At 44.3% G+C, this 27,362-nt stretch overlaps 1 protein-coding gene across 1 annotated transcript in view; it reads right to left on the bottom strand.

Annotated features, from left to right (window-relative positions):
* LOC102697822 (alpha-1,6-mannosylglycoprotein 6-beta-N-acetylglucosaminyltransferase B) overlaps nucleotides 1-27,362 on the bottom strand; it is an 88,171-nt gene that overhangs the window by 5,211 nt on the left and 55,598 nt on the right. Inside the window, exons 9-15 of the mRNA XM_006635200.3 lie at nucleotides 14,544-14,675; nucleotides 7,767-7,900; nucleotides 7,210-7,340; nucleotides 6,532-6,537; nucleotides 3,981-4,136; nucleotides 3,674-3,820; nucleotides 2,177-2,293 (exon numbers count right to left, since the gene is read on the bottom strand). Of these exons, the coding sequence (XP_006635263.1) occupies nucleotides 2,177-2,293; nucleotides 3,674-3,820; nucleotides 3,981-4,136; nucleotides 6,532-6,537; nucleotides 7,210-7,340; nucleotides 7,767-7,900; nucleotides 14,544-14,675 (823 nt within the window). The remainder of the gene's footprint in view (nucleotides 1-2,176; nucleotides 2,294-3,673; nucleotides 3,821-3,980; nucleotides 4,137-6,531; nucleotides 6,538-7,209; nucleotides 7,341-7,766; nucleotides 7,901-14,543; nucleotides 14,676-27,362) is intronic.

The raw sequence follows: 27,362 nt of genomic DNA, 5'->3' as shown, positions 1-27,362 counted from the left end.
TTTACAGAAAGAATCCCATTTTCTCAATTTCAAGGTTTATTTTCACATTTGTTCTTCTCTCTAAATCAGTCCAGGATCAATGCTATGCAAAATGTATTACAAACAGCACTGATCCTACAGATTCCTACAGCTTTTAGAGGGATTTTAGAAGAAAACTATATGTGCAAATGTAAACTTTTTATTTCCTGTTTCCTATGATGATATTTTTTTTTAATATATGCATATGCAGACCTGCATATCTAACGGAATTTAAATGTTTACATTTCTTAGTGCCTGTCTGCGTCATAAAGACCAAATAAAGTATTTTTAAAGTAGACCACTTCAAAAAATAATTTGGGCATACAATCAAAATATGTATTATTATTATTATATGCAACTTACAGTATATAGTGTAATTTCATACAGCAGGACATTAATGCAGTCCCTCAAAGGATTGAAGCTCTTAAGTATATCGAAATGTTTTTTATTGGTACTCCAACAAAATGCAAGCACAAAATCCAAAATTCACTAAAATACATAACTCTTTCCCTTACCTTGAAAAGAGTACATTCTAAAAATGTACATTCTAGGTGTGCCACAGCTTGAAAAAAATCACTTTTGAAGAAAGACAATTAATTGCAATTGTGTTTTTTTATCTTGTTTTTGTTCTGGATATTTCTTTCGAGTCTGTGTACTAAGTAGGACATTTAAAAAAATCTGAAGGTTCAGACAGGATGTCCAAGGCATTTTCTTTATTTCAAGACCCTAGCCAGGCCTGTACTGTGGATACTTTTCTCAAATAATTCAAGGTATTAAAGGGTACATCCATTCCAGGAGGTCTTTGACATTGACTTCCATCTGGGGGCGTGAGTGTGAATTCAAAGCGGACTTCCCTTCCCTCTCAAGGTTCAGTGGAATAATCCTATCTGGCTGTGCCAAAACTCTCGCTCAGAACAGAAACCACACTTGTCTTTCTAATTTCACAACAACCAATTTGCGGCATCAGAACATCTCAAAACAGCCATCAGAAAACCAGCTGGGACAACTGTGGCAACTCAGCTGCTGATCTGGCTGCAGCGAGTCTGTAGCTGGACAGAACCGTCAACAGAGGACGAGGGGTAGAACCAGGAATGAGGGACTCTGAAGTTCAGTACTAGAGCAAGATGAGGCAGCCAGGGGACTGAGTTGAGTACGAGTTGTGTGAGACCAAAAGCCAAGAACTGACTCTGTTTTCAGTGGAGCAGAGCAGCAGCAGCACAGGGCCTGAGCACAAGCACAGGAACATACAGTAATAAAGGTTTCAAAAGAAAGGAGGCCTTCTGGGACCATCTGACTTGTACAACTGCTGGCAGCCAAATGATCCAAGGGTCTCATCCAGCCATTTCTTGAGAGAACTGAGCGCGGTCTGGCACTGTGAACGTGGAGCACTGAATCAAATGGGCAGCAGCACAGAGAGCAGATTTGGATTTGGAGCGAGATACACTAGATACATGTAATTAATTATTCCCCCAATTCCACAAAAGAAAAAAAAAAGAACACACTAGTTGGAGGGCTGTCGAAAGGGCTCCAGCCATTCCCTGTTTCAGGAAATTCTGGACAGCGTCCGCGCCCCTCTGGCCACTCCAGTTCTGTTTCAGAAGCCACGCGGGGAGCTCTCTCTGACCGCCAGCAGAAATCAAAGGCCCCAGATCGATGTCCATTAGCAACACCTGGCAGGTGGCAGAGCTGCCCCAGATCAATCGATCATTAATGTTCATTCCAGAATGAACAGATTGAAGCCAGGTTAATTAAAACATTCCTTCTTCCCTTAACTGCAGTAATGGAGTTCACATCCAGCAATTAGTGCACATCTGAATGAGTGCGGTTACTTTCCCCTAATTGGACTGCTGCCTAATTACTAAGTTGCTGCTGTAAAATGAAAAAGACAGGGAACAGTCAAGGCAAATTTCACTGCTTTGACATATGTCTGTGACTCCGACAGCAAGATCCAGTGGATGGTCGTGCTGGACAGGAAGCACGTTCTCTTAACCCTTCCTTGGCTCTTGAGTCACCGTTCATTGGCAGACTCACAGCGTTTAAACTGATCGCACTGAAAAGCCTGAACGAAAAGCTCCCTATTCAGCATTCGCAGTGTTAGAGCAGAGGCAGTGTGCACAGCTAGACATACAGTACAGTAGGACTGGCGGCCGGCTGTCACCTTCGTCCTCATGATCTCTCGGATGGCCGAGTCAAACTCCTGGGAGTTGTTGAAATCCACTGTGATGACGTGGGGCTTCCCGATGTACTGTTCCGCATAGGGATGCTGGGAGGAGACCTGAGTGGAGATAAAATGGAGGGGTTACCAATGTGATCTCACTGTGTTCTCTTTTAGACAGGACTCAGGTGCCCTTTCTGCAACTGTACCCTCAAGGCTGCTGTAAAGATACTAGGGCAGCAGTGGTCAACACTGGCATCTGGATTCCATTCCAGTGGAAGTCTTTTTGCCAGCCAACCCTTAATTATCAAGGTGCATAGCAGCACCTGGGTTAATTAAACAATTAAGGATCTGTTCATTAAGATAAGATCACTTTATTGGCAATATACAATTTCTTGCATTAGGAATTTGTGTTTTTGCATACCCCAGCTTACTCCCCATGAGACACACAGACAAGGAGAGAAGCTTGGGGTCAGAGCACAGGGTCAGCCTTTTATACAGCGGCCCTGGAGCACTTGGGGTTAAGGGGCATAGGATTCCTCTGCCAGCTGCAGGAATTGAACCAGCAACCTTCCAGCCACAGGCACAGAGCCTTAGCCAAAGTGCCACCACTCCAGCCCACCATTTAACCTACTGGAAGGTTCAAAGTCCTCTAACAGCCCTGGATTCAGGTTTCAAAGTTAACTACAAACACGGTTGGCACATGCCCATCCAGTCCAGCACTCAGTACACCGGCCTCTGCTGTTTTTTTTAATCCGAGCTGGACTCTTGTTTGCTTTATTGAGCCCTTAATTGAAACAATAATTTGGTTGATTAGAGCCTTGTAGTTCTCTGTTCCTAAATAAATCACATTTCCAATCATTATACAGTAACTAAATATAAATTGCCTCATAGTTTCAGAGTTGAAAGCCATAAAAAATGACAAATTATTAGTTAAATCTGGGGTTTGTGAAATATTCAAAAATAACTCGGTTGGCTCAAACGCCAGCAGACAATGGGGTCACCAAGCCTGGGACTGGAAAGTTCTGTGCAAGGGACTTGATTCAGTGCAACAGCTGAATCAAAATGCTAGGAAAGCATTTCACACCTCTGCTACCACTCACTGAGGCAGATGGCTTCAGTGTATTGTTGAGCGCCTGAGAGCACTCATTCAGCCTGTGCATGGTGGAAAATATACGCAGCGCACGATTCCAAATCCCACGTAGAACTAAAATTAACCACCCATGGCGACAAAAACAAAACATTTGGATTTCACAGTGATTTTTGTACCTGTTGCTGAGAAAAAGATGAACTAGCCTCTTCCTTACCCTTCTTTACCGTGCTGCCTGACTGACTACACTCCAGCAATCTGCAGAATGGCACAGAACGTTTTTTCTAACTGTAAGTATTTTTTTTCCCCCCAAGATTGACATAACACTCCAGTGCCGTGATATACATATACACCACGTAACGCTCCTGCTTTTGTGCAGTGAGACACAAGATAAAAGAGTGCACATGTACCTCTCTGGACGTGGGCTTGCCTCTGAAGAACTCATGGTTGAGGGAGCTATGGGGTGGGCGGAACCTGGGCTGCAGGAAGATGCACCCATTGGCTATGGCCTCTAAAGGGGCGGGACCTTCGTAAGGGAACCCAAATCCAATGAAGAGCTAGAGGCAGGGGAAAAGAAATGGCTGTCATATGGCTGCTTTTCAATCAGCGGACTGGGCTTGCCTTGAAAGGCAAGGCTAGGAGAACATCCCCTGCCCTCCGCAATTGATATTTAAACACACAGATAAACAAACAAGGCCCCGCCTCCCGCTGTGCTACCTTAGCTTTGCGCAAGAGCTGCTGGAGCTCCTGCTGTGGCAGCAGCCCGTGGTTCTTGACGAAGGCGGGCACCTCCGGGGGCCGCTGTGCCTCGTAGTACACAGTGCCGTGGATCTCCATGTGGCGGTGCAGGATCTGCAGGAACTTTTCCTTCCCCTGGGGCAGAAGAATACAGACTTTACAGCAGCTCAGACTCCATCTAATCTGCGTTTCTGGAGACGGTAAAGTGTCAGAACTGATCTCTTTGGCTAGCTTGGTTGTTGAAGCCATTCCTCTTGGTCAGAATCAGCCGCTGGGGCGCACCCTGGACTGACACAGGGCACACGCACGGGGCAATACACACTCACAACAGGGCCAATCTTCCCAGCAGCCAATTAACCTACAGTACCATTACGTCTTTGGACTGTGGGAGAAAGCCCACACAAACACGGGGGGAACATACAAACTCCACGCAGATAGCAGCTCATGTCCGTCATTGAACCCAGGGCCCAAGCTCTAGGGCAGCCGTGGTAGCTCAGATGGCAAGGGCGTCTAGCCCCTGACTGCAGGGGCCTGGGTTGATTCCTTCCAGACAGCTCCCAGGTCCACTCAGCCTGCTTTCCAAGTGAGTACCGGGGGTTAATCCCTCTGGGGGTAACAGGCTGGCCAGAGCGTGATGCTGACCACATCACCTCCACCTCCAGTGTTGGAGGGGCAGGAAAAATGGTGGCCCTTGCACCCATTCCCCATGGGCTTCGATGGCCTGAAAAGGGACTGACCCCCCCAGCTCTATGAGGTAATAACCCCTGTACTCCCATGCTGCCCAGAATGCCATTTACTGAATAGAATTGTTTTGTGTTTAGATTCAGAACAGAGGGACCCTGAGTCTCTTTCCATGTACATGGTAAGGTATGAGTGAGCGCGGGGTTGGTCATGTGGCCAGGAATTCTTAAACTGGATAAAAGGGAAAAAGAAGGGTCTGTTCTAGAAAGACCTTTATGATTATACAGGTTATACAGTCTCTAGTTGGGATTTTCACTGTGTTGTGGCTGGGGATGGCTTCACTCTGACTATTGACTTCCTCTTAGCTGTTAAGGAGCTTATTCTCGCTCCATTGTGTGGCCTGTGGATGTAATTGGAGGCTGCAGGATCGATAGATTCTGCTGTGAGGATTTGCAGAGCCAATTAGGAGATTATCTTCTCCACTAAGTGCGCAAGACAGAGGGAATTAAAGGAAAAGAAAGGTTTACTGACAGAGCCCGGGCAAGTGTAAACTTCACCTCCAGGAGTAGAATAGCTTGGCTCCAGATCAGAGGTTTATATTGAAAGTCTAATATGCAGACCTCCCTTCTCATTTCCACCAATAAATTAAACGTGCATCAGCCTCTTTCAGCAGTCTATAAACACACGAGTGGAAATCAGGTCTAAGTTATTAAAGGCTCAGACTTCGATGCTGAGTGCAAGCATGTGTTTTTTGAGTCTGAAAAGAGCAGGCAATTAGGACCTTAGGGTTATGTTTTTAATTTCCTCCTTTACCCACTGAGACATTACACAGTAGCTTTTTAAGCTACGCTCCTTAGTAAAACTATAAACACATCACTTTCCTAAACAATTCTATGGGACACCTGTGCCTAACGCACCTCGGAGTGATTCCCTCTGACTCTGTTGGCATCGGGGGACGTTTGACATGTGCTGCCCTCTCTGCTCTTAGTTTCAAGGGCCATGTGAGCACTTGAAGAACGTCTGCTCAGGCTTCTTACAGTCAGTCAAGTGATGTGTTAAAATGCTGGCACAGTCTTTTCTGTCAGTCACCAGCGTATATGTGAGACTGCTCAGGAAATGAAGCGAAAACAGCAGTAAATGCCAGAACTGGGGGGAACAAGAGCAGGTGCCCCACAGTGCGAATGAAATCTGTTGCATCAATTATAATTGAATTCACCAGTGCTCTGCCTTCTGCCTGTCACAGGTGCCAAATTGCCTTTTGTCTCATGATAGGTGTTAAACTGCTGAGGCAGATTTTTAAAGATGCACTTGTAGCTTCATTATGAATGCAAAAATCAGCTTTGGGAGATGAGAAATACTTCAATTACAGGTCTGAGGTTGACAATCAGAAAACTCTCTAAGTGTCTCAAAAAAGCTATCCAAAGCTTCAAATAACATCAAATGGAAGCGTGTCCATTAACCTGAAATGCAAATTGTGAATTTCAATCAGCTTTTCAGAATTTGTGATAAAGTTAAACATTCCTGTTTTTGCCTTGTTTTTTAAATGTTGGAACCAAATACCCATTTATACTTCAAAATGTGTTGTGCACTGAATTAAACTGTATAGCAAGTTTGAGAGTCCATTAGCTTGATAACACGAGCTTTATAGCATCGCATACTTCAGGAAATTGATCAATTGAACCTTTACAGAATTATGTTGAAAATAACATCACCAGCAGCAACAACACAAACTAATTGCTATGAGCAAACCCCAATGTCAGCCTATACCTCAAGCAAGACATTCCAAGTGCAGGTGGGAATTCAACGGAGACTAAGAAATTTATGCTGAAAAGCTTCAGAGTCTGCTTACCTGAAGCTGAAGGCGATCCATCAGAAACAGAGGAACGGCAAAGCAAGAAGAAAAAGAATACGTGAAAATTATGATATGACTGTTTCTTTGACCCCTTAAGTTTGAAAAGCACAACACAACACAGCAGACGTCGGTGAACTATTGAAATGGTGAAGCATACCTGGCAGTAGGATATTTACGACAGTTAAAGAAGAGACATGCTCAGACAGCATTAAAAGAGCACATTTCTCTTTTCTGGGCGCCCTAAACTGCTCTGAGAGCCAGGAAATTGGAAATCAGAATGCAATGAGTTAAAAAAAAACAATGGAGTACAGATTTAACTCCAGGGAGGACAGAAAATCTGTGCACTTCGTGACCGTAACGTCAGATATAAATGCTGACGACACTCTGGCAGTTAGAACAATGAACTGTCTCACACTTGAAGAAGGCTCCACGGCTAAAACACTGTGTTTTCTTTCTTCTCCCTTCAGCATGGAATAAACCTATTACTTGTTCCTTTGCAGCCTACGCCTGCTGACGCAGCTGCCTGCTTGAACCACAATGAACTGGAGAGCTGCTTAACGCTCTGCCCGTCCTGTCTGACATCAGTGACCAGCTCAGCGGAACGGAGAGCATGTGATGCCACAGCGGATTCCCATTAGCGCAGGAGTTGAAGAGCTCTCCCTGGTCCCTGCTTACCTTCCACATGCTGGGCTCTTTGCCATACACGACTGCCATGTTGTTGACCTTGTTCCTCTGAATGTCGGCTTTCTCCGTCTCGTTCAGCTCCTCTGATACGAATCCCATGAAGGAGTTGTCTGGGGTGTGGGCTGTCGGAACGGAGTCAGAAATAATGACAAAGCTGTCAGCTCGCTCAGGTCGGGAGAGAACCTGGTGCCGCAGATGAACAGCAGCAGCAAATAGAAGCAAATGCTCATTTTGATGAGAGATGCTGGTGGGCTTTAACTCCAACATAAAAGAGGAAAACTGAAGACTAGACCTGTTAAATGCCATAACAAGACCAGTATCAATTATCCTGAATTATCTCTCTGATGCTGTTGTAAGTCCCACAGGGAGAAAACAAGGGAGAGAGCAGGGCTGCAGCAGAGATGTGCTCCACGACAGGCCTGGAGACAACTCACTTTCCACTTGCTTCCTGCATAAGACATGTTAGCTGGCGGAAAATTAATTCTTGTTGGGGTGTCATGTGGGGGGGGCTTATGTCAGCAAGGAGAGCTGGTCCAAAGCGTACTCACGGAACATGGTCATGTACTGCTTGGAGTTGAGGTTCCAGTAGCCCCAGTTGGTCCTGTACCCATGGAGGGTGGCGTATTCCTCATGGTTATAGGCCGGCTCCGTGCCAAAAGTGTCTATCACTCGAATGTGGCACCTTAGGCAGAACAAAGAGCACCGGTTTAACAGGCTAGCCAGTCAGGGTATCGCTGATATTAATGAAGATCGATCAGATAATGTGGGGACTTCAAACACTATTCCCACTATAAAGGTAGGGAAGGAAACCACAAAGTGAATACAAAACTGGAGCAGAAAAGGGCAAATTACATGTTTAATTTTCCATAGGACTCCAAAGGGGAAATATGTACTGTAACTAACAATTAGGATGTGCAAACTTGATTTATTGCCTAAATAAGAGAGAGCTGGTATGAAATCATAACATCCAACTTGAAATGAACAAAACATTCTGATTCTTTGCCTACAGCCCACAAGAAGTGGCCTCTCCTACAGTGCTCTTCAACCACAGCAGTAATGAGACTATTACTAAGACTTAAGCACAAAAATAACCCCAGCAGACAGAAAGGCTGTCAATTTTGAGAAACTGCCAGAATGCCAATTTTTAGTGCATTTAATGTTCCATTGTTCCTGTCTCAAAATCAATGTAACCCCAAAGAAAAAATAAATCATGAAAAAAAATCTGCCAATAACACTGCCCTCCAACTCCAATGACACAAAACATTTCACTTGACTGCTAGAGCCTGCCAACAAACGTGCCTACAATGGGAACAAAAGAGAACAGGTGAAGGACAAGCTGAAAACTCAGTCCATACAGGTTGAATAAGAGGAGGGCCACAGAGCCAGTCTGCCCCTGTTTCTAGATTTCTGCTTGCCTGTCCCAGGGTGCCAAGGAGGGTGAAGTGGATCGGGAACACTCCCACTCCACGCGGGAAACACGCTATGTGCTTTCAGGTGCAGCGATGTGTACCAGTGCAACAGAGAGATTCAGCAACGTACAGTAACTGGGCCTCGGAATTGTAGGTGGGCATTTCTCTGCAGGTACTGTATGGGGCTGGGCGAGGGTGGACAGTAGGGAGTAGTAGTGGGCTGGCCATTCCTGTAGCCCCTATGGTAAGGGATTTGCCCTGAGCAGCTTGAAGAAGAGGGGACTGCAGCAACAAACGGCTGAGCCCGGTTACATTAGCTCTGCGAACAGACAAGCTCGGGGTGGAGCCCGTGGTCCCCCCCGTGTTTGAGGAAGAGAGCCCCTCTGAGACCATTAACTGCACGTGGCAGCAAGACTGGCTGGCAAAAAGGGAGGCAGCAGGCTCACCGGTGGGGAGGACCTGCGCTTGCTGAGCCCTGTGCGCCTGCACGGCATCTCCCTCCCCCTGCTCAGAGCAGGGGCAGCTCCTGCATCATTAACTGAGCCTCCCTCATGCCAGGCAGCGCCGCTTTGCCCGGCTCGATGCGTTGACCACTTCCTGCCACTTGGAATGAATGCCGACAGCGAAGAGGCCGTCACGCGCTTCTGCTGCTTAGCCGTCTTGTAAAAGCGCTTATCCAGACCCAAGCAGATCCCAGCAGGTCCCGAGAAAGAAACCGCCTGCAACACTGCAGCCTGCCAGACGGGAGTTACCTTCACAATTAGAAGGCAAGTCTCCCATTTCCGGCACACTTTGCCTCCTACCCCCCCCTTTCCCAATGCTCTCCTCACCTTTCTCAAACTCGGTTAACAGGACCCCACTGGACACATTGATCTTTGGGGAAGGCCCCACCCAGCCTCGCCTCCTCTGGGTAACAAATGAAGCAGGAAGCAAGCAAGCATCCTGCAGGTTTTTCATCTGGCAGACAGATTTGAGTGTTATCCTTGTGGGTGCAGCCCAGGATCTGGGTACAGAATATTATTGTATCCACCTTGATTCCATACTGCTTGTCTTGATTTGCATTCTGGGGGAGTATTGCATGGCCTCTTCGGACTGCTTAGTATAATCAATTTATTTATTATATTTAATACATTCATGTGAATTTATTTAGCAGCATCTGTGTGCTACTGTAGGTACAGAAATGATATACAGTAGTATAACCTAATGTTATAATAGATCCTAGTGAGATAAGATACTGTAGAGAGAGTTTAGATACTACAGAGTAAGCAATACAACCAGCCAGACCAGTGGAGATCTCTGGAAAGGCAGGGAGTAGAAATCATAGATACGTCTTAAAAAGAGATGTTCTGCAAACGTGTTCTTCCTGAGAGGACAGAATGTGTCAACAGGACAGGAGTGCGGCAAGACTGTCCATTCAGCAGTCAGGCAACCTTTAGAGAAAATAAGTAAAAAAAAAATTAAATGTTATAAATTGTTTAAATTTGCTCTCCAAAATAAAGAAAAATTGCAAAAAATGACTGAATTAGATAAAATATCTGGGCATCTGGACTAATACATAAAGGTGTTTATTATATGATCAGGTGCATATTAACCCTTTAGCTTTGCTTTTACATTTTTGAAGGGAGTGTGGGACCATGAAAGCGGATCAGTGGCTTATGTTATAGTTTACGGATGTAGAACTGGAGCTTTGGAGACGTTAAGAGACAGTCTGTGCCTCTGCAGTCGCCCATCCAGAGTTCTGTTGTGGCTGTGAGTTATCTTGACTGCATCACATCAGGCTCCATAACTCAGCTCTGTGCTTGTTTATTCAGTAAAGACTCCCGTTGTCATGATGGCAAACATAATTCCCACAGAATTAGATCATCTTAACTTTAGTGTAAGGCCTCTGCATCACGTAATTGATCAAAAGTTGTTCCCCCCTTAAAAGAATTGTGAAATATAATAGCTACTGTATTTGTGTTCCCTTTCATCAGGTGGAAAAGTTGTAGCTTCTAAAACCCTCTGTTTTTTTCAGGAAACACAATGTGAAACTAGATCAGCCATAAAAAATTGAAAGCAATAATATAATGGTATTTAATGGCATTATTTCATCCCCCCACAGGGGATCTAGACTGTAAGTCAATGTGAGATAAATATCTTGTCATACTTTGCTGCATTTACGGTTGACAGATTGAATCAGTGGAGGATGTAGCTAGATCAAGCACGAGATCTCTCCTGCACAAGAGCATGCAAGAAAGGAGCTCTTATCTAACCTGACACAGTACAGAAGACTGAAAAGCATCCTGGAGTAAGCAAGAGGAATGGACATAAAAAATGTGTTGCTTTAGGTATTCCTATATTGGTATTTTATGTTTTTCTGTAAATAGATACTGTACACCATCTCAGGGGTAAGTAAAACAGCTCTTAAATGCACAGCACTTGAAGCCACCAGTGGCGTATCTTATTAAGATCAGAGCAAGCCAGGACAAGTTGAAATTGCTATTCAATTGGAGTCCTGTTTTCCTTGTAGGATCCCTATAGGCGATGCTCACGTTCTCAGAGGACCAGTGCTCCTCAAAAGCCCTTCAGTTAAACAGACACATAAGGCATCAAACGTGCAGGGGGCAAGAATTAGATTGTGCAGTATTCTTGGCAATAGCCAGGAGTCTCTTGATGCCAGAGCAGTCGCTTTGCTGGTTACAGGAGAGAGATTCGGAAAGCCTGCGAGTAAGGAGATAACAGGCGACAGCCTTGTGCTTTCTTCCCCTCTCTCTCTTTGTGTCTGCGCTGTAAATTCAGCACGCACAAATCAATAAGTCGGGGCCTGTTATCAGCTTGTTTTGATTTAGAACCGCCTTCTATCGCTTTTCAGCATCTTTAAATGGCCCTGCGTGCTCTATGTGGAAATTAAAGCACAGGATATAAACCAATATAGCACTACTAATGAACCCTGCTGGAAGCACACATAAATACAAGTAATTGAACAACTTTGAAAGTTCAACGTACACACACTTTTTATCACCAGGGCCAGCTTGAGGATGCGCTGGGCTCTCAGAGCTCTATGTGGATAATGCATTTTTGTAGCCCATCCTTTTAATGCAGTACATTAATGAGCCAGAGAGGGTTTGCATAGTCTCTGTGTGAGGCATAGCTGTTTAGAGAGACAGTCAAAGAGCTGCCCTTTCAAAATTAAATTATTGTGCCCTTAACGGCCAAACCAATCAATGCAGTGGTAGGAAATCTAACACAAGGAAGGATCTTGGTATGCAGTAATTATTGGAGACAGAGAAGGCCACTAGCAGTTTATCATATACTGTAGGAGAAGAGGCATGAAAACGAAAAAAGCAAAATACAACAGGTGCATGAACTGACTGTGGCAGAATACAGCTCAGCAGAGCACAACTGTGGGAGAGGAAGAGGGGGAATTACAGTACTGTATGTGTTTGCATTAATAAGAGTGCAGGCTGTGGAGTTTGAAAAGGGCAGAGCTCTCCAGCCCCAGTCTTGGAGAGTCCCTGACCTGTATTTTAGAGGTCACCCTCAGATCATCAGTCTCAAAGATTTGGAGCAAATTTCATTCCAATGAATTAAGAAGGTGATTTGTTAAATGGACTAATTGAGAGGTCATGTACAGTAGTAACGAAATCGGAGAAGTCTTGAGTCCGAGAGGATCAGAACTTTAGAAGATTGGAGACCCTGAATCCACAAACTGCTCCTTCTATTCGAGTTTGTTGGGAAGCATTTAATATCAAGCTTCTTCTTAATCTGGGAGAGAGACTCCAGCATGTGAAATCAGGCTATGTTTAGGGTTCCAGCATCTACTGAATACCTGTAGTTAATATCTAATACGTACATTTTAGATAATAAAAGTCAACTAAGATTTTGCTTAAGTAGTTCAGGTGGGTAGCTCCTTCAGGCTCCACGGCCGAAACGTTGTTTTCTTTCTTCTCTTTTCAGCAGGGAATAAACCTATTACTTGTTCCTAAGATTTTGCTTGTCTAATATCTAAACTGATTGCATTGTAATACAAAACAGAAATGTCTCACGATGAGTTTTCATGACCAGGCACTGAGTAGTGTGGCTCTACCCTGTGAAGACATACCTTTAGACATTTGCAAGGAATGGCCCAAGGAGAGCAGGTTATTCACCTAGCATTGTTACAGCTTAAACAAGACTGTAGTCTGCTTTATGTGACCAGTCTGTTCTGGTCTTTACAATACTTTGCTCTAATTTCACAACGTTGTATCACAGTGCATTTCTTGAGAGCATTATAGTGCATTTAAGTGCACAACATTTGCTCTTGTTTACACGTTTTACATCTCTTTTGTATTTTGTGGAATATTTATTTGTCAAATGAGTTGCTTAAAGTTTTCTTTGTATGCTCAGAGGGAGAGTGAAGTGCTAATGAATAGCATTTCTTCCAAGGAGCGCATTATATTTCAGCTCTACATCACATCGCATAATTCTCTGAGCATTCAATGGCTCTGAAGCACATAAACTGACCATAAAATTTTGCTTGCGCACAAAATATAACAGATGAGTCCCGCTTGCTTGGCGTGGAACATAATTAGGTCTTAAAAATACATGCCATCAGTAATTTAAGGGTCATGTTTACCAGCGTTAGTATTAAGCAAAACCGGCCTGCTCTTGTGCCGTGCGGCAATATAATCATTAATTTTTTCTCGTCGGTGCCGTTCGGATGTTGGAATCACAATAGCAGTCTGCTGACAGGCGCGCTGCAGGTCAGGCAGAGAATGAAAGAAACAAAAGTCTGACTCGGGAGATGCAATTTGAAAACAACCCTCTCACAAAGAGCAGTGCGACTCCTCCAGTTGGATTTTAAATCAAACGACGCCGGATTTAGCTGTTCATTTCCCTGTCTAATAAAGCTCAACATTTTCTCTTCTCACAAAAAGACCAAAATGAAGATCATCTGGTTGAAATAAATGTCTCTGTGGATTGGGCACAGTGTTGAAGTCATGACTTTAATTTTTGTAATTCCAGGAACACTTTGGGAAGGAAAGTAATATTCAGAATAAGCATAAACCGTGCCCTAAACTGAATTTGCCACATAACCAGTATTACTATTCCCACCTATTTGTATTTTGCTTCTACTTTCCATATTTCACATTTACTATACAGTATACTGTATGGTATATCCCCATTAATTCACATATCAGACAAATGTATACTGTACTAACGCTTTGATCAAATATTCAGTCTTCCTGATCAGTGTAAATTACAGCAAAGGCTGGTATTGCCTCTGAATCAGGGAGAGAGTCTGTGCTCCATAGGCAAAGTATTAATTAACAAGACAGTTAGCAAATGTAATTATGAGTATCTGAAAAGAAGATTTCTACACATGAACTAAATGAAAAAGAATAATTACTTCCTTAATACATTTAAAGAAGTTCATGTAAGATACAGGACAGCGGGCTTGTCTCAAGCATAAATGCTCTGTCTCAGAGCACACAGATCATACCCTCATTTGGTCACTGAAAGCAGTCTGCTACTCAGAGCTTCGCCTTTGACTTATTTTTTTTAAGAGCTGCTCCTTGGAGGTCTCGTCAGTAACCCAACCACAGTTTTCATATGGGGCCAGAAATGTTTTACTGCTCAAATTAGTTGAGGACATGGAACTGCAGTGAAACAGGAGGCAGAGTGGCCTGGCAGAAGGTCAGCAATGTTCTCATAAACACTACGGGCAATAAACAGGTCTTTAATTCATGACATGTCACTCCCCTAACATTACACCTTAAATCACACTGCAGCACTGATATACCTAGAAAAATGACTAACCACTTTCTTCCTGGGCTCTAAAGCAGATAATCATTTAAGAAGACCCATAAAGTGTGTTGTGCAGTGGCCTTTGAGGACTGGAGTGGAGGAATGATAGTCACAGATGACCAGAGCTCATCAGAGTGAACATCTACTGACTTGTGCTTCTTCAGCGAGAGACCCATGTGCTGCTTCATCTGCTGCATGCCATGGTAGTCGGTGTAGATGAGGTCAAAGGGCAAAGGTCCCGTGAGGGGGCAGCTTCCTCTACCGGGTGGTACTCCAAGAAATCTGCAGGAAAGAAAAAGCAGCCATATGTCCAATTAATTTACAGATAATTAACGCTCAATCTATTTTTGGCAGCAGTAGAATCATAATTTAAAATGAAAATTGGTTTGCTTCAAACTGTCAGACAGTAATTAATTCATAATTGCACTTGTTGAAGCAATCTCAATTAAAAAAAAAAGTTCTGTAAAATGTAAATAGCCCTTCATCCCACCACACGCATCACTCCAGGTGGAAGTGAAAGCATAGCTGAATCCGAAGTGCTGGGGCCTTACATTCCCCAATTTAATTTGATTTCCAATGCGCTGTTCACATCTTTGTTTGCAGAACAGGCATAAATTGAAACAGCTGATGCAAACTGTGAATAGATGCTGCTATCTCTCACCGTGAATCTTCACTTCATTATTGTAAAACAACTACAATACCTTATTCAGTTATGCAGGCACTGCAAAATCAACACAAGAAGAGAAGCTTCCCGATTCCTTTTTAATTAAAAAGACCATATTAATAACAAAAAGTGAAATTAAAACTTCCCCGTGAAAGCTCCGCTCTTTCATTTGAGCTGCGCTCAGTGAGACAGGGAGATAAGAGCCATTCCTGAATGAGTTAGGGAAGTTCTGGAGATCACTTTTCTTTGCACGTTATTTTAATTTATAATATTACAACTGAGGAAGAGATGAAAGGTTTTGTCGGCTCTGTAACAGGTATTCAAAAGGATGTCAGGTGACGCGTGCCTTTAAAAAACAAAATCTGGATTTTAGAGGCTTACCGTTAAATATGTCTTTAACACATTAAAGTTAAATGAATCTAAGGAAAGTTAAACTTCCCCTAGATTCATGTATCTCTTTTCTGAAGATATTAGGCTGTTGACGATCCAAAGAGACTGAGAAAGTCCTCCCTCCAGGACTAGAGAGGAAGAGTCCTGAGTCCATTAAGCATCATCAAGGCAGAAAGACAGTCCCCAGCCAGGTTCCACTAGTTCCCCCCCTGACTTGTCTCATCATTCACTTTCCTAATGGTTCCGCTAGTATACAGAAAGACGTTAATCTATAATGACTGCTGGACAGTTTTGCAGGCTGCAAAGATGCCGTCACAGACAACAATTTGATCTCTTTTCAGAATCAGGGACAAAGCAATATTTTGTGTTCTAATGCACTAATGGGTTTAATATCCATAAACAGATGATCACAGATTTTTTTGCTGTAGTATCTTCACTGATATTTTCTGAACCCAAATTCTGTCTCGCAGACACTGTTCCATTTCCCAGTTATGCCCAAAGAGATCTGCAAGCTTTGCTTCTCAGCTATATTTAATTTGGCTTGAGGACCTGCGCTAGAAAACATGAAATCGAATGACAAAGAGCTCCTTGTTGCAGCACCAGCATGCATAAGGCATATAATCATGAAAGCAATTCTTTGGCATCCGTTCCTGCTTCTCCACCGTCAGCGTGTCCAATATTTCATTAAGAGCCACGTCAAATATTACGTTTTCATGCAGAAAGCTGAGCTAGCACTTACTGCAGTTCCAGAGTGTGCCTGAGAAATACAGTGGTTGAGGTGCATCGATTTTCTTGTAATCTTTAAGGAAATGAAAGGATTTTCTTTCTGGTTTTGCCTTCTTTGATGAAGTTGGGCTTAACAGCTTGCTTTTCTTTTTATTTGTGAGACAGACAAGTACTGGGCCCCTGAGATTTTCATCCATTTTCACATGAGACGGCTAAGATGCTCGGCTCTCTTCTTGTACTGATTTAACACTCAGCGTTTCCTTTTCTCTACAGGGTCCAACTGAACTTCTGGTCTGAACGCCCTTGGCGTGCCAAGGCACTCTCTAACATCTTGCTCATGCAATAATAACAGGATGCCTTCATAGCGTGGCTTTAAAATCACTTCATCAAAATTACATTGCTTTTGCATGATTTGATTCTCTGTTGTCTACAAGATGAAGTTAATGTGCCCTGCATTCAGTTTACACAGATCAACTACACCATACCAGAGACAGAAAGGAAAAAGAAATTAAAACCGTACAGAGGAAAATGTAGTCATTACAGTTACACTTCCTTTTAACAGGGTTGATTTGTTCTTTAGTGAATTTTTATTTTTAAAATTGTACCCATACGTACACCAACAATGAAATACACCAACAGTAACAACAATACTTCGACTACGGAACAAGTAAGAGGTTTATTCCCTGCTGAAAAGAGAAGAAAGGAGACACTGGAAGAAGGCTCCACGGCCGAAACGCTGTGTTTTCTTTCTTCTCTTTTCAGCAGGGAATAAACCTACTGTATTACTTGTTCCTTTGCAGCTTACGCATGCTGACGCAGCTCCCCACCTGAACTACTTCTACTACTACCACAAAGAATGTCAACGCAATTATCATTTTTAAGTCCTTGTTAAGAAACTCAAAGAGGTGGTAAAACAAAACCCCGCCACCGCACACGATGATAGTCCATTTTTAAAAGTAACTACTACCCCTACCTGAGCACTCTAGAAAAGCAACGGTTCCCGACACGTTTTAAAGATGTGAATGGCAGAGTCAGCACAACAGAGAGCAGACAAACGCTGACACTGGAATCCTAGCAGGTGCTGTTCAACTCGAGTCCTGAAGTAAGACTAGATATTGCTGTGTTGCCCCTCGTTTGCTCATGTTACTTCACTCCATCATCGATGAGGCAGCTCCTTCGTGGTTAAACGCTGGTAAAAATGTTCAGTTGAGCTGCAGGCTGAGCCCTAAGGTCCAGGCATCTGCTGAAAGTAGGACTGCTTAAGCAGCAGGATGCAACTGGCCGAGTACTGCTGGCTTAATCAACACCAGGAATGCCTGCTATACGGCGGAGATGTCTGGAGCATGCCAGCCACCTGTGGGCTCCTCACTGCATCTGGCTGTCCCGTGGGCAGAGGGGGACGGACTCCTGGTGTGGAGAAGAAGCACGTGGCTCTAACTCCACACATTCTGGAGGAGGGCGTGCAGGGACTCGCTCGCCCCCACACTGCTGCCAGGGTTGACATCTGGGAGGCCATCGAATGAACAAAGGAGTAGCGAGGTCAAAAGAAACAAAACTGATCAAATGCCATGACTGGCTGCCCCATTTGCAACACCTACCTCACCCAGAGCTTCGGGAGGAGCAATGGTGGACTGCGTACAACCCTGAAACAGGCAACATTCTCCTGCACTCTGCACCACGCAGATAAAGCAGAGCAATGAGTCAGTGGCCATCTCCAGCACATTTATCTATCAGCTCTGCCAGAACAGAGAATATGGTTTTTCCGTTTGCTACCTACATGCGCCAGAGGAACTTCAGGCAAAAGATGAGACCTTCTGATTTTCTCAACTTGGTGCGCAGACTGACAATTTCACCCCAAACGACTGGTAGGCAAAATTACCATTTCAAACCTGTTCTGAGTGTTCACAAGTACACCTGCCAGCTTCTCTGATTTAACAAGCAAGCTTGCGATCACAGGGCCAGACTCCCCGCTGTCGGCAGCTATCGAAATCTCTCTGTACTGTAAGATAATGGAATGAAAGAGAGATGGAGCCCGGGCAATTTCACTTTTCTTTTTGCTTTGAAAGAAAGCAAGAACAAAAAAACCATCAGAAAAACCTATTACCGTTGAGAAAGTCTCAGGGTTTATCGGTAAAAAAAGATCAAAATCATTACAAGAGAGCAACTTGCATTTTTCAGAAAATAAAAAAGCAAACAAACAGCTTTAACCTATTGCACTTGAGCCTCTCAGAAAGAAAGCTGATTCTTTCTTTGAATACACAATAAACACCTGCCAATTCCAGCTTCTACAAACAAAGATCAGAATTCCCCTAGAAATCGATGCAGAATTTAAAATTCAGATTCGATGAATTGCCTTGCAGCTCTTGGAATCTGGGTCTGATTTTAGCCTAAAACACCTTCTGAACGGAATCTGCGTGTTTTGTAAGGGATTTAGTTATTCCGTGGAGACCCAGGGGACCACTTGGGTCTAACTAAGAACCCTGGTACCATAACCTTTCCTTAGTGTGAGCTTTTCACATGAGTGGGATGTGAGGTGTGACATTCTGAACATTTACCTTGGTAAATTTACAGGGTATTTTGGTACCAAACGTTACAGTTTCCCATGGTTTTATCATGATCTCACTGTGACCCACTCAGATATAACCATGCTGCTGTAAACTTTTAGAAGGGATGGAGATAAAGATAACTCAATCGACTGTGACAAAGTCACGATCCTGCTGACATAACATTTTTTGACTCTTTAATACTCTTGCTGTTATTTTTCATTACCGAATTTACTAGCCCTAAGACACCGACGAATAGAGTCTCCCGCTGACATCTGCTGTCTTGGAAAGCTTGCTGTCGTCATCAAAGTGATTTTTGTCCATGTGTTTGTTGGTGAGCAGCAGGAATCGCATTTTTACACCACTGAAGTTAAACTGAAGCCTTGAGGCCCCCTTGTGTCCCTGCCCTGTGTCCTCCTGGTTCCAGCTAAGTGGAGGACGTCAACATCCTAACACAACGAACTCTACAGTGCTCATTGAGGTCTTTGATTATTCTGCTGGCTTGTTTAGGAGTTTGATTAAGTACTGTAGTTGCTGCACTCAGTCCTGAGTTTCTGAAATAGCCATCTTCAAGGGTATCCTTTCCAACAACATCAGCACACAGAACCTGAACACCTCTACCCATTCATTTTCTGTCCACGCCTGTCCACACACACAAACATGCACTCACTCACACCAGAGCCAGTTTTCCCAGAACCCATGCAAACATGGGGAGCACATCCAAACTCCCCGCAGATAACACCCCAGGTCCAGCATTGAACCCAGGACCCCGTTGCTCTGAGGCAGTGATGCTAACCACTGTGCCACTTGAAGACAGACTTGAATACAAAACTCCAAGGCCAGATTTTGGTGTTCGTAGGCCCTAGGCACTTTCACTCCGAAATGTGCAAAAAGAGGGGTCAACACCAATTGAATTACATCGATTGACATGATGCACTTTAAACGACTCTAATGATAAACCACGTGGAGCGAGTCGAGCAATCATCACTTCAATCCTAGCTTCTAGAACAGCCGCTAGATAACATATAATTATTGATTTGGAGCACCTAGAGCCGATAGCAAACATGTGTCACGGATGTCGGAAGGGACGAACCGTGGAGGGGAGGAGAGCATGAAAGACCCTATGCGTAGCGGCGAGACGGGGGTTAGCCCAGGCTCAGCTGTTTGGGAAATGCCGTATAGAAACCAGTGCCCTCAGGTAGTGGACGTGGGGCGACCTGGTGCTAGGCGGGTCTCAGGACATCCAAACGTCAATGCTGAGCCAAGCAGAATAAGTGATCCGGAAATATATAGCCCCAGGGAGAGAGAGAGACACCGGAAGGAGCAAAAGGACAGGAAACTAGGGACAGGACAGAGTAGGAGCGCCCTCTGGCTGCAGAGGGCATGACACATGTTGTTTCAGCTCGTTTTTCGTTCGTCACTAGTGTTTCCCTCCTTCGAAGGCCCTGAAAATGTCGAAGACCCTAGGCACTGTGCCTACAGTGCCTCATGGGAAATCCGGCACTGCAAAACTCTCCAATTTTTTTTGCCTTTATTTCTGGCTAAACTGCCTCTATAATAAGCTCCCCCCACCCTGCCTACAGAGGTGCAGTTCATTGCATTTCAGGGCAGGGCAGTTCTGAAACTGGCACCCACTGACACTTCTCATCAATCCCATCCATCCCTTTGAGGAGCCGAAACCAAATGTGAAAATCAGGCTCAGACAGAAAGCTGACATTAATTAGCCTGTGATTAAGAACTCAGCTGGAGCACAGACCTGAAGGCACAGCACTCCCCAAGGACCGGGTTCGAGAGCCACTGAGCCACTGCCGTACAGCACAGCTCTCATGGGAGTGTCAGTCTGCAAGAGCCTGGGCCTCTACAGGCACTATGTTCCAGGCGCCTGACTGAATCCATCAGAAATGCAAGTTCGGGTTTACAACTGGATTTAATGAGCATGTAGCTGAGCAGCTTTCCCTTGGCTAAGTATTCTATATTAAATAGCATAATCTGCACATCTCTTGAGAAATCCATGTTAAATACATTTAAGCACACATGCGCAAAGAATAATGTGATGCACACCATGAAAAAAGGCTAAGATGAATTAATAGTGAGAATAAAATACATCTGTGTGGCATTTGCTTAACAGTATTAAAAAAAAAACAACTAAGCAAAAGCTGAGCTTTGAGCAGGATGAGTTTTTAAAGGAATAAATACAGTATGTGCTGTCCAATTCAGACCAGAAAGCTAAAATAAATAAGATAATCACAGACATGAGTCAACCACCTTGTAAAATCAGTTAATCTGAAGTTGAAATACTTCCTAGCGCGCACATGAAAGCCGAGTTCATTCCACCTTCCGGCTGTAGATCATTAAATATTTCGAATCAAAATAAAACATGACAACAATTCATAACCACATGAGTCGTTTCATTGAGTGTGAATATTTAAAATGTATATAATGGATAAAAAGAGGATCATTTTTATTTAGCACGGCACAGTATCAATAAAACCGGCATTTGAAAGAATGCTGTTTGTGTTCATGCAATTGTTGTTATTCTGTTTCCTGAGCTGGTAATAACATTTACTGTACAGTAGAGTATGCCACAGTAAAATGATGGCAGTTACCACTCAAGGATCCATGGAATGTCTTCAGTATTAAACTCACAGGAATCACATAAAGATAAACAGACCCATACTTATTTGAGATACAATTTAGTGGCCTTTTTGTGTCACGATGACTATCTTGTAAAAGGCAAAATCAAGCGGAGGTTCAGAAGCTGAATTCATTTGGATTTTTATTAAATGTTTCCTCGTGGTTTCCGTAAAAGCCTTTTGAAAACCAAAATTGCATTAGTTAACAGATAATTGTGCTCCTTACCAGCTCAGAAATTAGAGTACAGAGCCCAGTGTTCAGTGTGTTCTTTAAAGCATCCTTGTGTCCACTGCCATTAAATAGCTTTTAACGAAATTACCTGTCCTCCTAAATTATATTGTACACAATTTGTTGTGATTGCACAAAGTGGAAGGGTTATTACTCTAGCTCTGTCATTGTCCTGGCATTGGAAACGATCCCATTTTAACTGAGAACTGAACCAATGATGAAAAGGTTTGGAGCAATATTGACACTGGCAGCTAAATGCAGGGCTCTCGAAGAATAGGCCCAGACACAGCTGCTGACTGTGAGTAGAACCGAAATTGTAAAGTCTATATTTTCAAGATCTGCAGTATACCGCGCGTATTCTGGAATAGAGCACTCATTTCGCCGTTTATCGTATCTTTGGTACGTGCTTTGGCACCCTTAGAAGAGGCTTCCCATAAAAAAGAACAAGCCAGGCTCGCAGGACTCCGATTCAGATAGAGGCTATTCGACCAGCCCTTTATTGCCATGTTCAGTGCTTCTACAGCCAGAGAGATTTTAACACTACACGTGTGCCAATGTTCCAGACAGGCTGTAGGTTTTTAAGGTGCTGTACTGTATGACACAAGGAAAGGGCAAAGCAATGCAGGAGTAGAACTGCCGTCAGCAACCCCAACAACTCCAGCAGCTCCAGGCCGTGCAGAGCCGAGCAGTAGGCGCTTACTGGGAGGGGGTTATGAAGCACCGGCACGACAGAAACACACACCCCTACAAGATCGCCTGCTGCACACGCTCGCCTTCCTCCTCTTGCCATCTTTATCTCTGCGAGGACCAGCCACCCTGTCGTTATGTGTGTAAAAAAAAAAGAAACACCTTCCCCGCTCAGAGCTAAAAATTAAAAACCGCGTAGCGTCAACAAGAAGCAGCAAACGGCGGTCTCGGCTTTGAAATAAACAAGCAAACATGTGCCGTCAAGCCCTGATTTTAGTACGGCTCCCCCACGCCTAACGCACGCCACTGGAGCTGAACATCACCAGCTGCGGGGAGCGCACGGCAGCGCCACAGGGCGTGACGCCCGTCTCTCTATCTGTCTGCGCGGCTGCTTGATTGTCATCATCGGCGTTACCGGAGAAAGGGAGATTGACCGCACACGCGTACAAAGCAGGACTCCTTTCGGCGACGCGCAAATTGACACTTGACAGCTCAGGACTGTCTAGGTCGGGTGGGCGTTGTCGTCTTCTCTCTGCCGGCGTTTCCGAAGACAAAAGCTCCTCCGGGCCCGTCTGAGGTCAAGCCGGCGAGCGGTCGCCGGCCCCGCCTGTCAACCTGTCAGCCTGGGACAGGCCGGGGCAAAGGGGCGAGGCTGAGCTGCCGAGCCGACAGGCAGAGCGGACAGGGAGGCTGCGGGCCGTGACTGAGCCCTTGCTCTCGCTGCGCGGAGGCTGGGTGACAGCTCTCCCGATCGGGGGGAGGGGGTGCGGCGTGTTCCCTTGGAGACAGAACAAGCCTCCTCAGCTGCAAGCAGCTCCCCTGAGATCAGCGACTGCAGATGCTTCGTTGCCCCTGTCACATGAGATATTACACTGCTCTCCGAGATACACGGCCAACTAGCAAAGAATAATAAATAAATCTATGCACATAATTTTTTTTTCTTTTTCTGCTTACTGCGGGAAGCTTGACAAAAACTAATTGTGCACAAGTCTTGGTGGGCTCTGCTTTGCCTACTGAATTGATTCTGCTTAAAGGAACAGCCCAGGAAAAGCCCAAAATGTAGAAGCCATCAAGATTCGTTTCTGACACATTGGCGTACTGGTATTTAGCTCCGGCCTGTACCCAGACGTGGCGATGCTGGTATTGTGATGGAGGGGAGCCGTGTTTGCATTAGAACTCTGGGACACATAATGAAATGGATCCATTTCCCTGAAACCCCACAGGCTCTAAACAAAAGCGCACGCATTTCCAGATTCGGTCTAGGAGAAAAAGCAAGCTGTGAAAATGCAGCTCCTCTCTTCCTGATGCTGCATCTGGAAAAAGGAAAAAAAATACATACAGTACTGTATAAAATAGCAGGGTCAACTCTTATTAGAGAGTCTAAGGGATACAGCTCCATAAGGCAAGCTTGGAAAGATAAGCAGCTCTCCTCCTCACGGTCCCTTGGCATGCCCTGTCTGGAGTGATTTTCAGGCAGTGCTGTGTGCGGCACACAAGGAGGCAGGGGGTTTTCACAAACATGCAAACGTGGCACCATTTACACAAGGAGCACCTTAGGGAGCTCAGGCCCCTGCAGCAGACCTGTTGATAAGCATGGAGCACCCAGCTGAGAAACTGGGGTGGCGCAGTTTGGTGGCAGCCTGGGGGTGCCAACACACTCCATTTCCACATCTGACAGCATGGTGTCAGACCAGCACGCTGGCACTGAGATACAATTATTTAGGGACGCAGCAAAATGAGAAAGAGTTTATATAATGCCATATCGTTTGATATCACATTCTCAGCTGGTGGGTTGCTTTCGGACGCAGGCAGCTTTTCCCCATATATGCATATTTAGATACTGGTTCAGGTGGGTAGCTGCGTCAGCATGCGTAGGCTGCAAAGGAACAAGTAATAGGTTTATTCCATGCTGAAAAAAAGAAGAAAGAGAACACAACGTTTCGGCCGTGGAGCCTTCTTCACACCTGAAGAAGGCTCCACGGCCGAAACGTTGTGTTCTCTTTCTTCTTTTTTTCAGCATGGAATAAACCTATTACTTGTTCCTATTTAGATACTGTATGTAGCCATAAAGATCTCATTCACTTGTGTTCCCTTTGGCCAAATGTTTTCTCAAAGTCAACAGAGAGGAATAAGGACTCTGGTCAGTTGAGCGATATAATGATGAAGAGAAATTTCTTTTTTAAAAGGACATGTTCTAATAAAGCTCGTATTGACCTTTCTTTAAACCAGAGTAAGTTTCGTTCTCTGTCTCGACTGTGTGCGCTCCCCAATAGAACTCTGGATTATTCCAGCTGGCTGTTTTTATTGTAACGTGGACAGCAAAGAAATGTGCAGATGAGCTTGTTAAATGACAGCCCTGTATGTGGATGTCATCTGCACTGGTGCCTTGAGTGCTGTGCCCAAGGCAGAAATGTCTTATCCACAGGTGAGATTCCACAATGTGTTGGTTTGGGTTGTGATGTCAGACATCCGGGCCAGTGGGCCAATGCCCCGATCTTTCAAAAAATAAAAGCTTTCGAACAGGAATATTATGCATAAGCCCTTTCCCCCTTTATAAGTGCATCCATTAGTCCCATTACAGCATAACTAACTGAACAAAAAACATAAACAATAGCTATTATTGATGGGTCTGTATTTAACATAATTCAATTACAAAGGCAGCTTGCTACATGTGAGAGTGAGAGACTTATTCGTCACCAAAATCAACATTACAATCTCCTACTCAGCTTAATTTCAAGCCTGGCTGCTCTAAAATAGGGCGATTTGTTCATATTGCGATATAGAAATCTGCACTCAAAATGACAGTAAATGTGACCCTATTTTCAACACCAGTATGTTTTTCCTACTGTTTACAGACAAAACTTGAGTCTAATTTTATTTTTCTACAGTGCACAAACAGGTGTTTGCAAAAACAAACCACATTGTAGTAACCCATGTGGCAAATTGCCTAGAGACCAGTGATTAATGCTACCCAGGGCTGGTGGAAACTGAAATTAAAGGGATCATTAATAACATCAGGGACAGAGTTAAATACGTACATCTGAGAGGGCTTTTAAGTGCAAAATAAATTCCACATAAGCACAATCTTGGTAAGACAGCACATCATTGTATATAATCAAGGAACACTCTGTGAATTATCTTCCAGCAGAGCTACAGAGATCAACAGCAAATTTCACTTTATACCTCTGTCTCCAAAGCACTAGGGATGCAGCACTACGGAGAACAGGAACAAGGTAACAGCACTACGGACAATGTGTTTCAGCTTGCAATCCTGTACATTCATGGCATTAGGGAATCAAAACAACTGCGATCCACTGACAGGATTGCTTGCTACTGTACCTTCAACGCAGCATCAGTATTTACCACATAGCCTCATGTGTTTTATTTGATATATTATAAATTTCACACTTGACAATAAGATGTGACCTACTGTATAGTCACAGAACTGAATTTATGAGGTCTGTAAAAACAAACGCACCACGATCTGATGTTAATGTACTTTCAATCTGAATGCAAGAATGAACAAACACCAAGAAAGACAGGGTTTGAAACGTTAACACAGTACAGAAAGCAAAACCAATTTTGCATCAAATTTTGAAGTAATAACAATTCCTTACACTTACATAGCGCTTTCCTGGACACTCCACTCAAAGCACTTTACAGGTAATGGGGCTCCCCTCCACCACCACCAGTGTGCAGCCCCACCTGGATGATGCTCCAGTCCGCTCCCCACACACCAGCTCTCAGTGGGGAGGAGAACAGAGTGATGAAGCCAGTTCAGAGATGGGGATTATTAGGAAGCCATGACTGGTAAAGGCCAAAGGGAAATTTGGCCAGGACACCAAGGTAATGCCACTACTCTTTTTGAGAAACGCCCTGGGATTTTTAATGACCACAGGGAGTCAGGACCTCAGTTTTACGTCTCATCCGAAGGACGGCGCCTGTTTACAGTACAGTGTCCATGTTTTAGGACCCACACAGACCGCAGGGTGAGCGCCCCCTATTGGCCCCACTAACACCTCTTCCAGCAGCAACCTTAGCTTTCCCAGGAGGTCTCCCCTCCAGGAACTGGCCGGGCTCACACCTGCTGAGCTTCAAGGCTGCCAGTCAGGAGTTGCAGGGGGATATGGCTTCTGGCCATGAACCACTTGAAGGTGAAGTCAAAACCTTTCTGGAGACCAGCTGTGGAAACTACAGTACCTACTTAAATTCCTCTTGGGAGGTGCAAGACAGCCAATCAAATGGGAAAATAAATCAGGACCCACAGCTTAATAACTCTGAAAGTATTTTAAATTTAATTTGAAAGCTAACTGGGAGCCCATCGGAACCTGCAGAAAATACCAGTGCAGAAACCATGTTGTTTTCCGCTTGCTAATTTACTGTATCTCTGTGTTAAAGGCACCGCATTCAGAAGTCATAATGAAGGCAGATAAGTCAGAGGCAGAACCGCAGTTACTGCAGCTTCAAGGCATCAGCTCTGGGAGACAGCAAAGTCACAAACAATCCTGAGCAGCAGAGCTTTTAATGTGAGTGTGTGCGAAGCTCTGCAGTGCTGTCAGATGTCAATGTCAGGGACTGGCATGTGCTCTATATTTGTAGTGTCAGTACCTCTCTCCGCTGTGGAGCCTTGTGTGGGAATCCCAGCAGGGGCTCTGTTTTTGTTATGAGGTGAGGGGAAAAGTTGTGGTTATGCTGAGGCAGTAGCTGTCTTCACTGAGAACAAAGGCACATATGACACAATTATAAAAATTTTCGCACGCTCTTTCCTTCTCAGACACTAAACTCTTTCCCCGTAGAGATCAAAGTTACAGAACCACACGATCTCTTTGAAAATGCAAACGTACAGTATTTTTGTGCACCTTCTTTGGGGTGATTTAATATTGCGCCCATGCCTCATGTGTAATTTCCTACAGAGCTCTGGTACGCTTCTACAAGAATAGGAAGTGTGTAAACACAAATTTCAGTTCTACAGCAGGTATATACTGTAAGACTACTTCCAATTCCGCATTGGTTTCTTTATGCATTTTGTTTCAGATGGGAGGAGGGTTAAAAAATTGTGCTGCTCTTGATAAATAGTCTGCTGCTGCTGCTGGTCCC

The sequence above is a fragment of the Lepisosteus oculatus genome, chromosome 9, assembly GCF_040954835.1.
Source record: "Lepisosteus oculatus isolate fLepOcu1 chromosome 9, fLepOcu1.hap2, whole genome shotgun sequence".
NCBI classification, from domain to species: Eukaryota; Metazoa; Chordata; class Actinopteri; order Semionotiformes; family Lepisosteidae; genus Lepisosteus; species Lepisosteus oculatus.
Note: the sequence above shows the minus strand (reverse complement) of the source record. Positions and strands in the feature narration are given on the sequence as shown.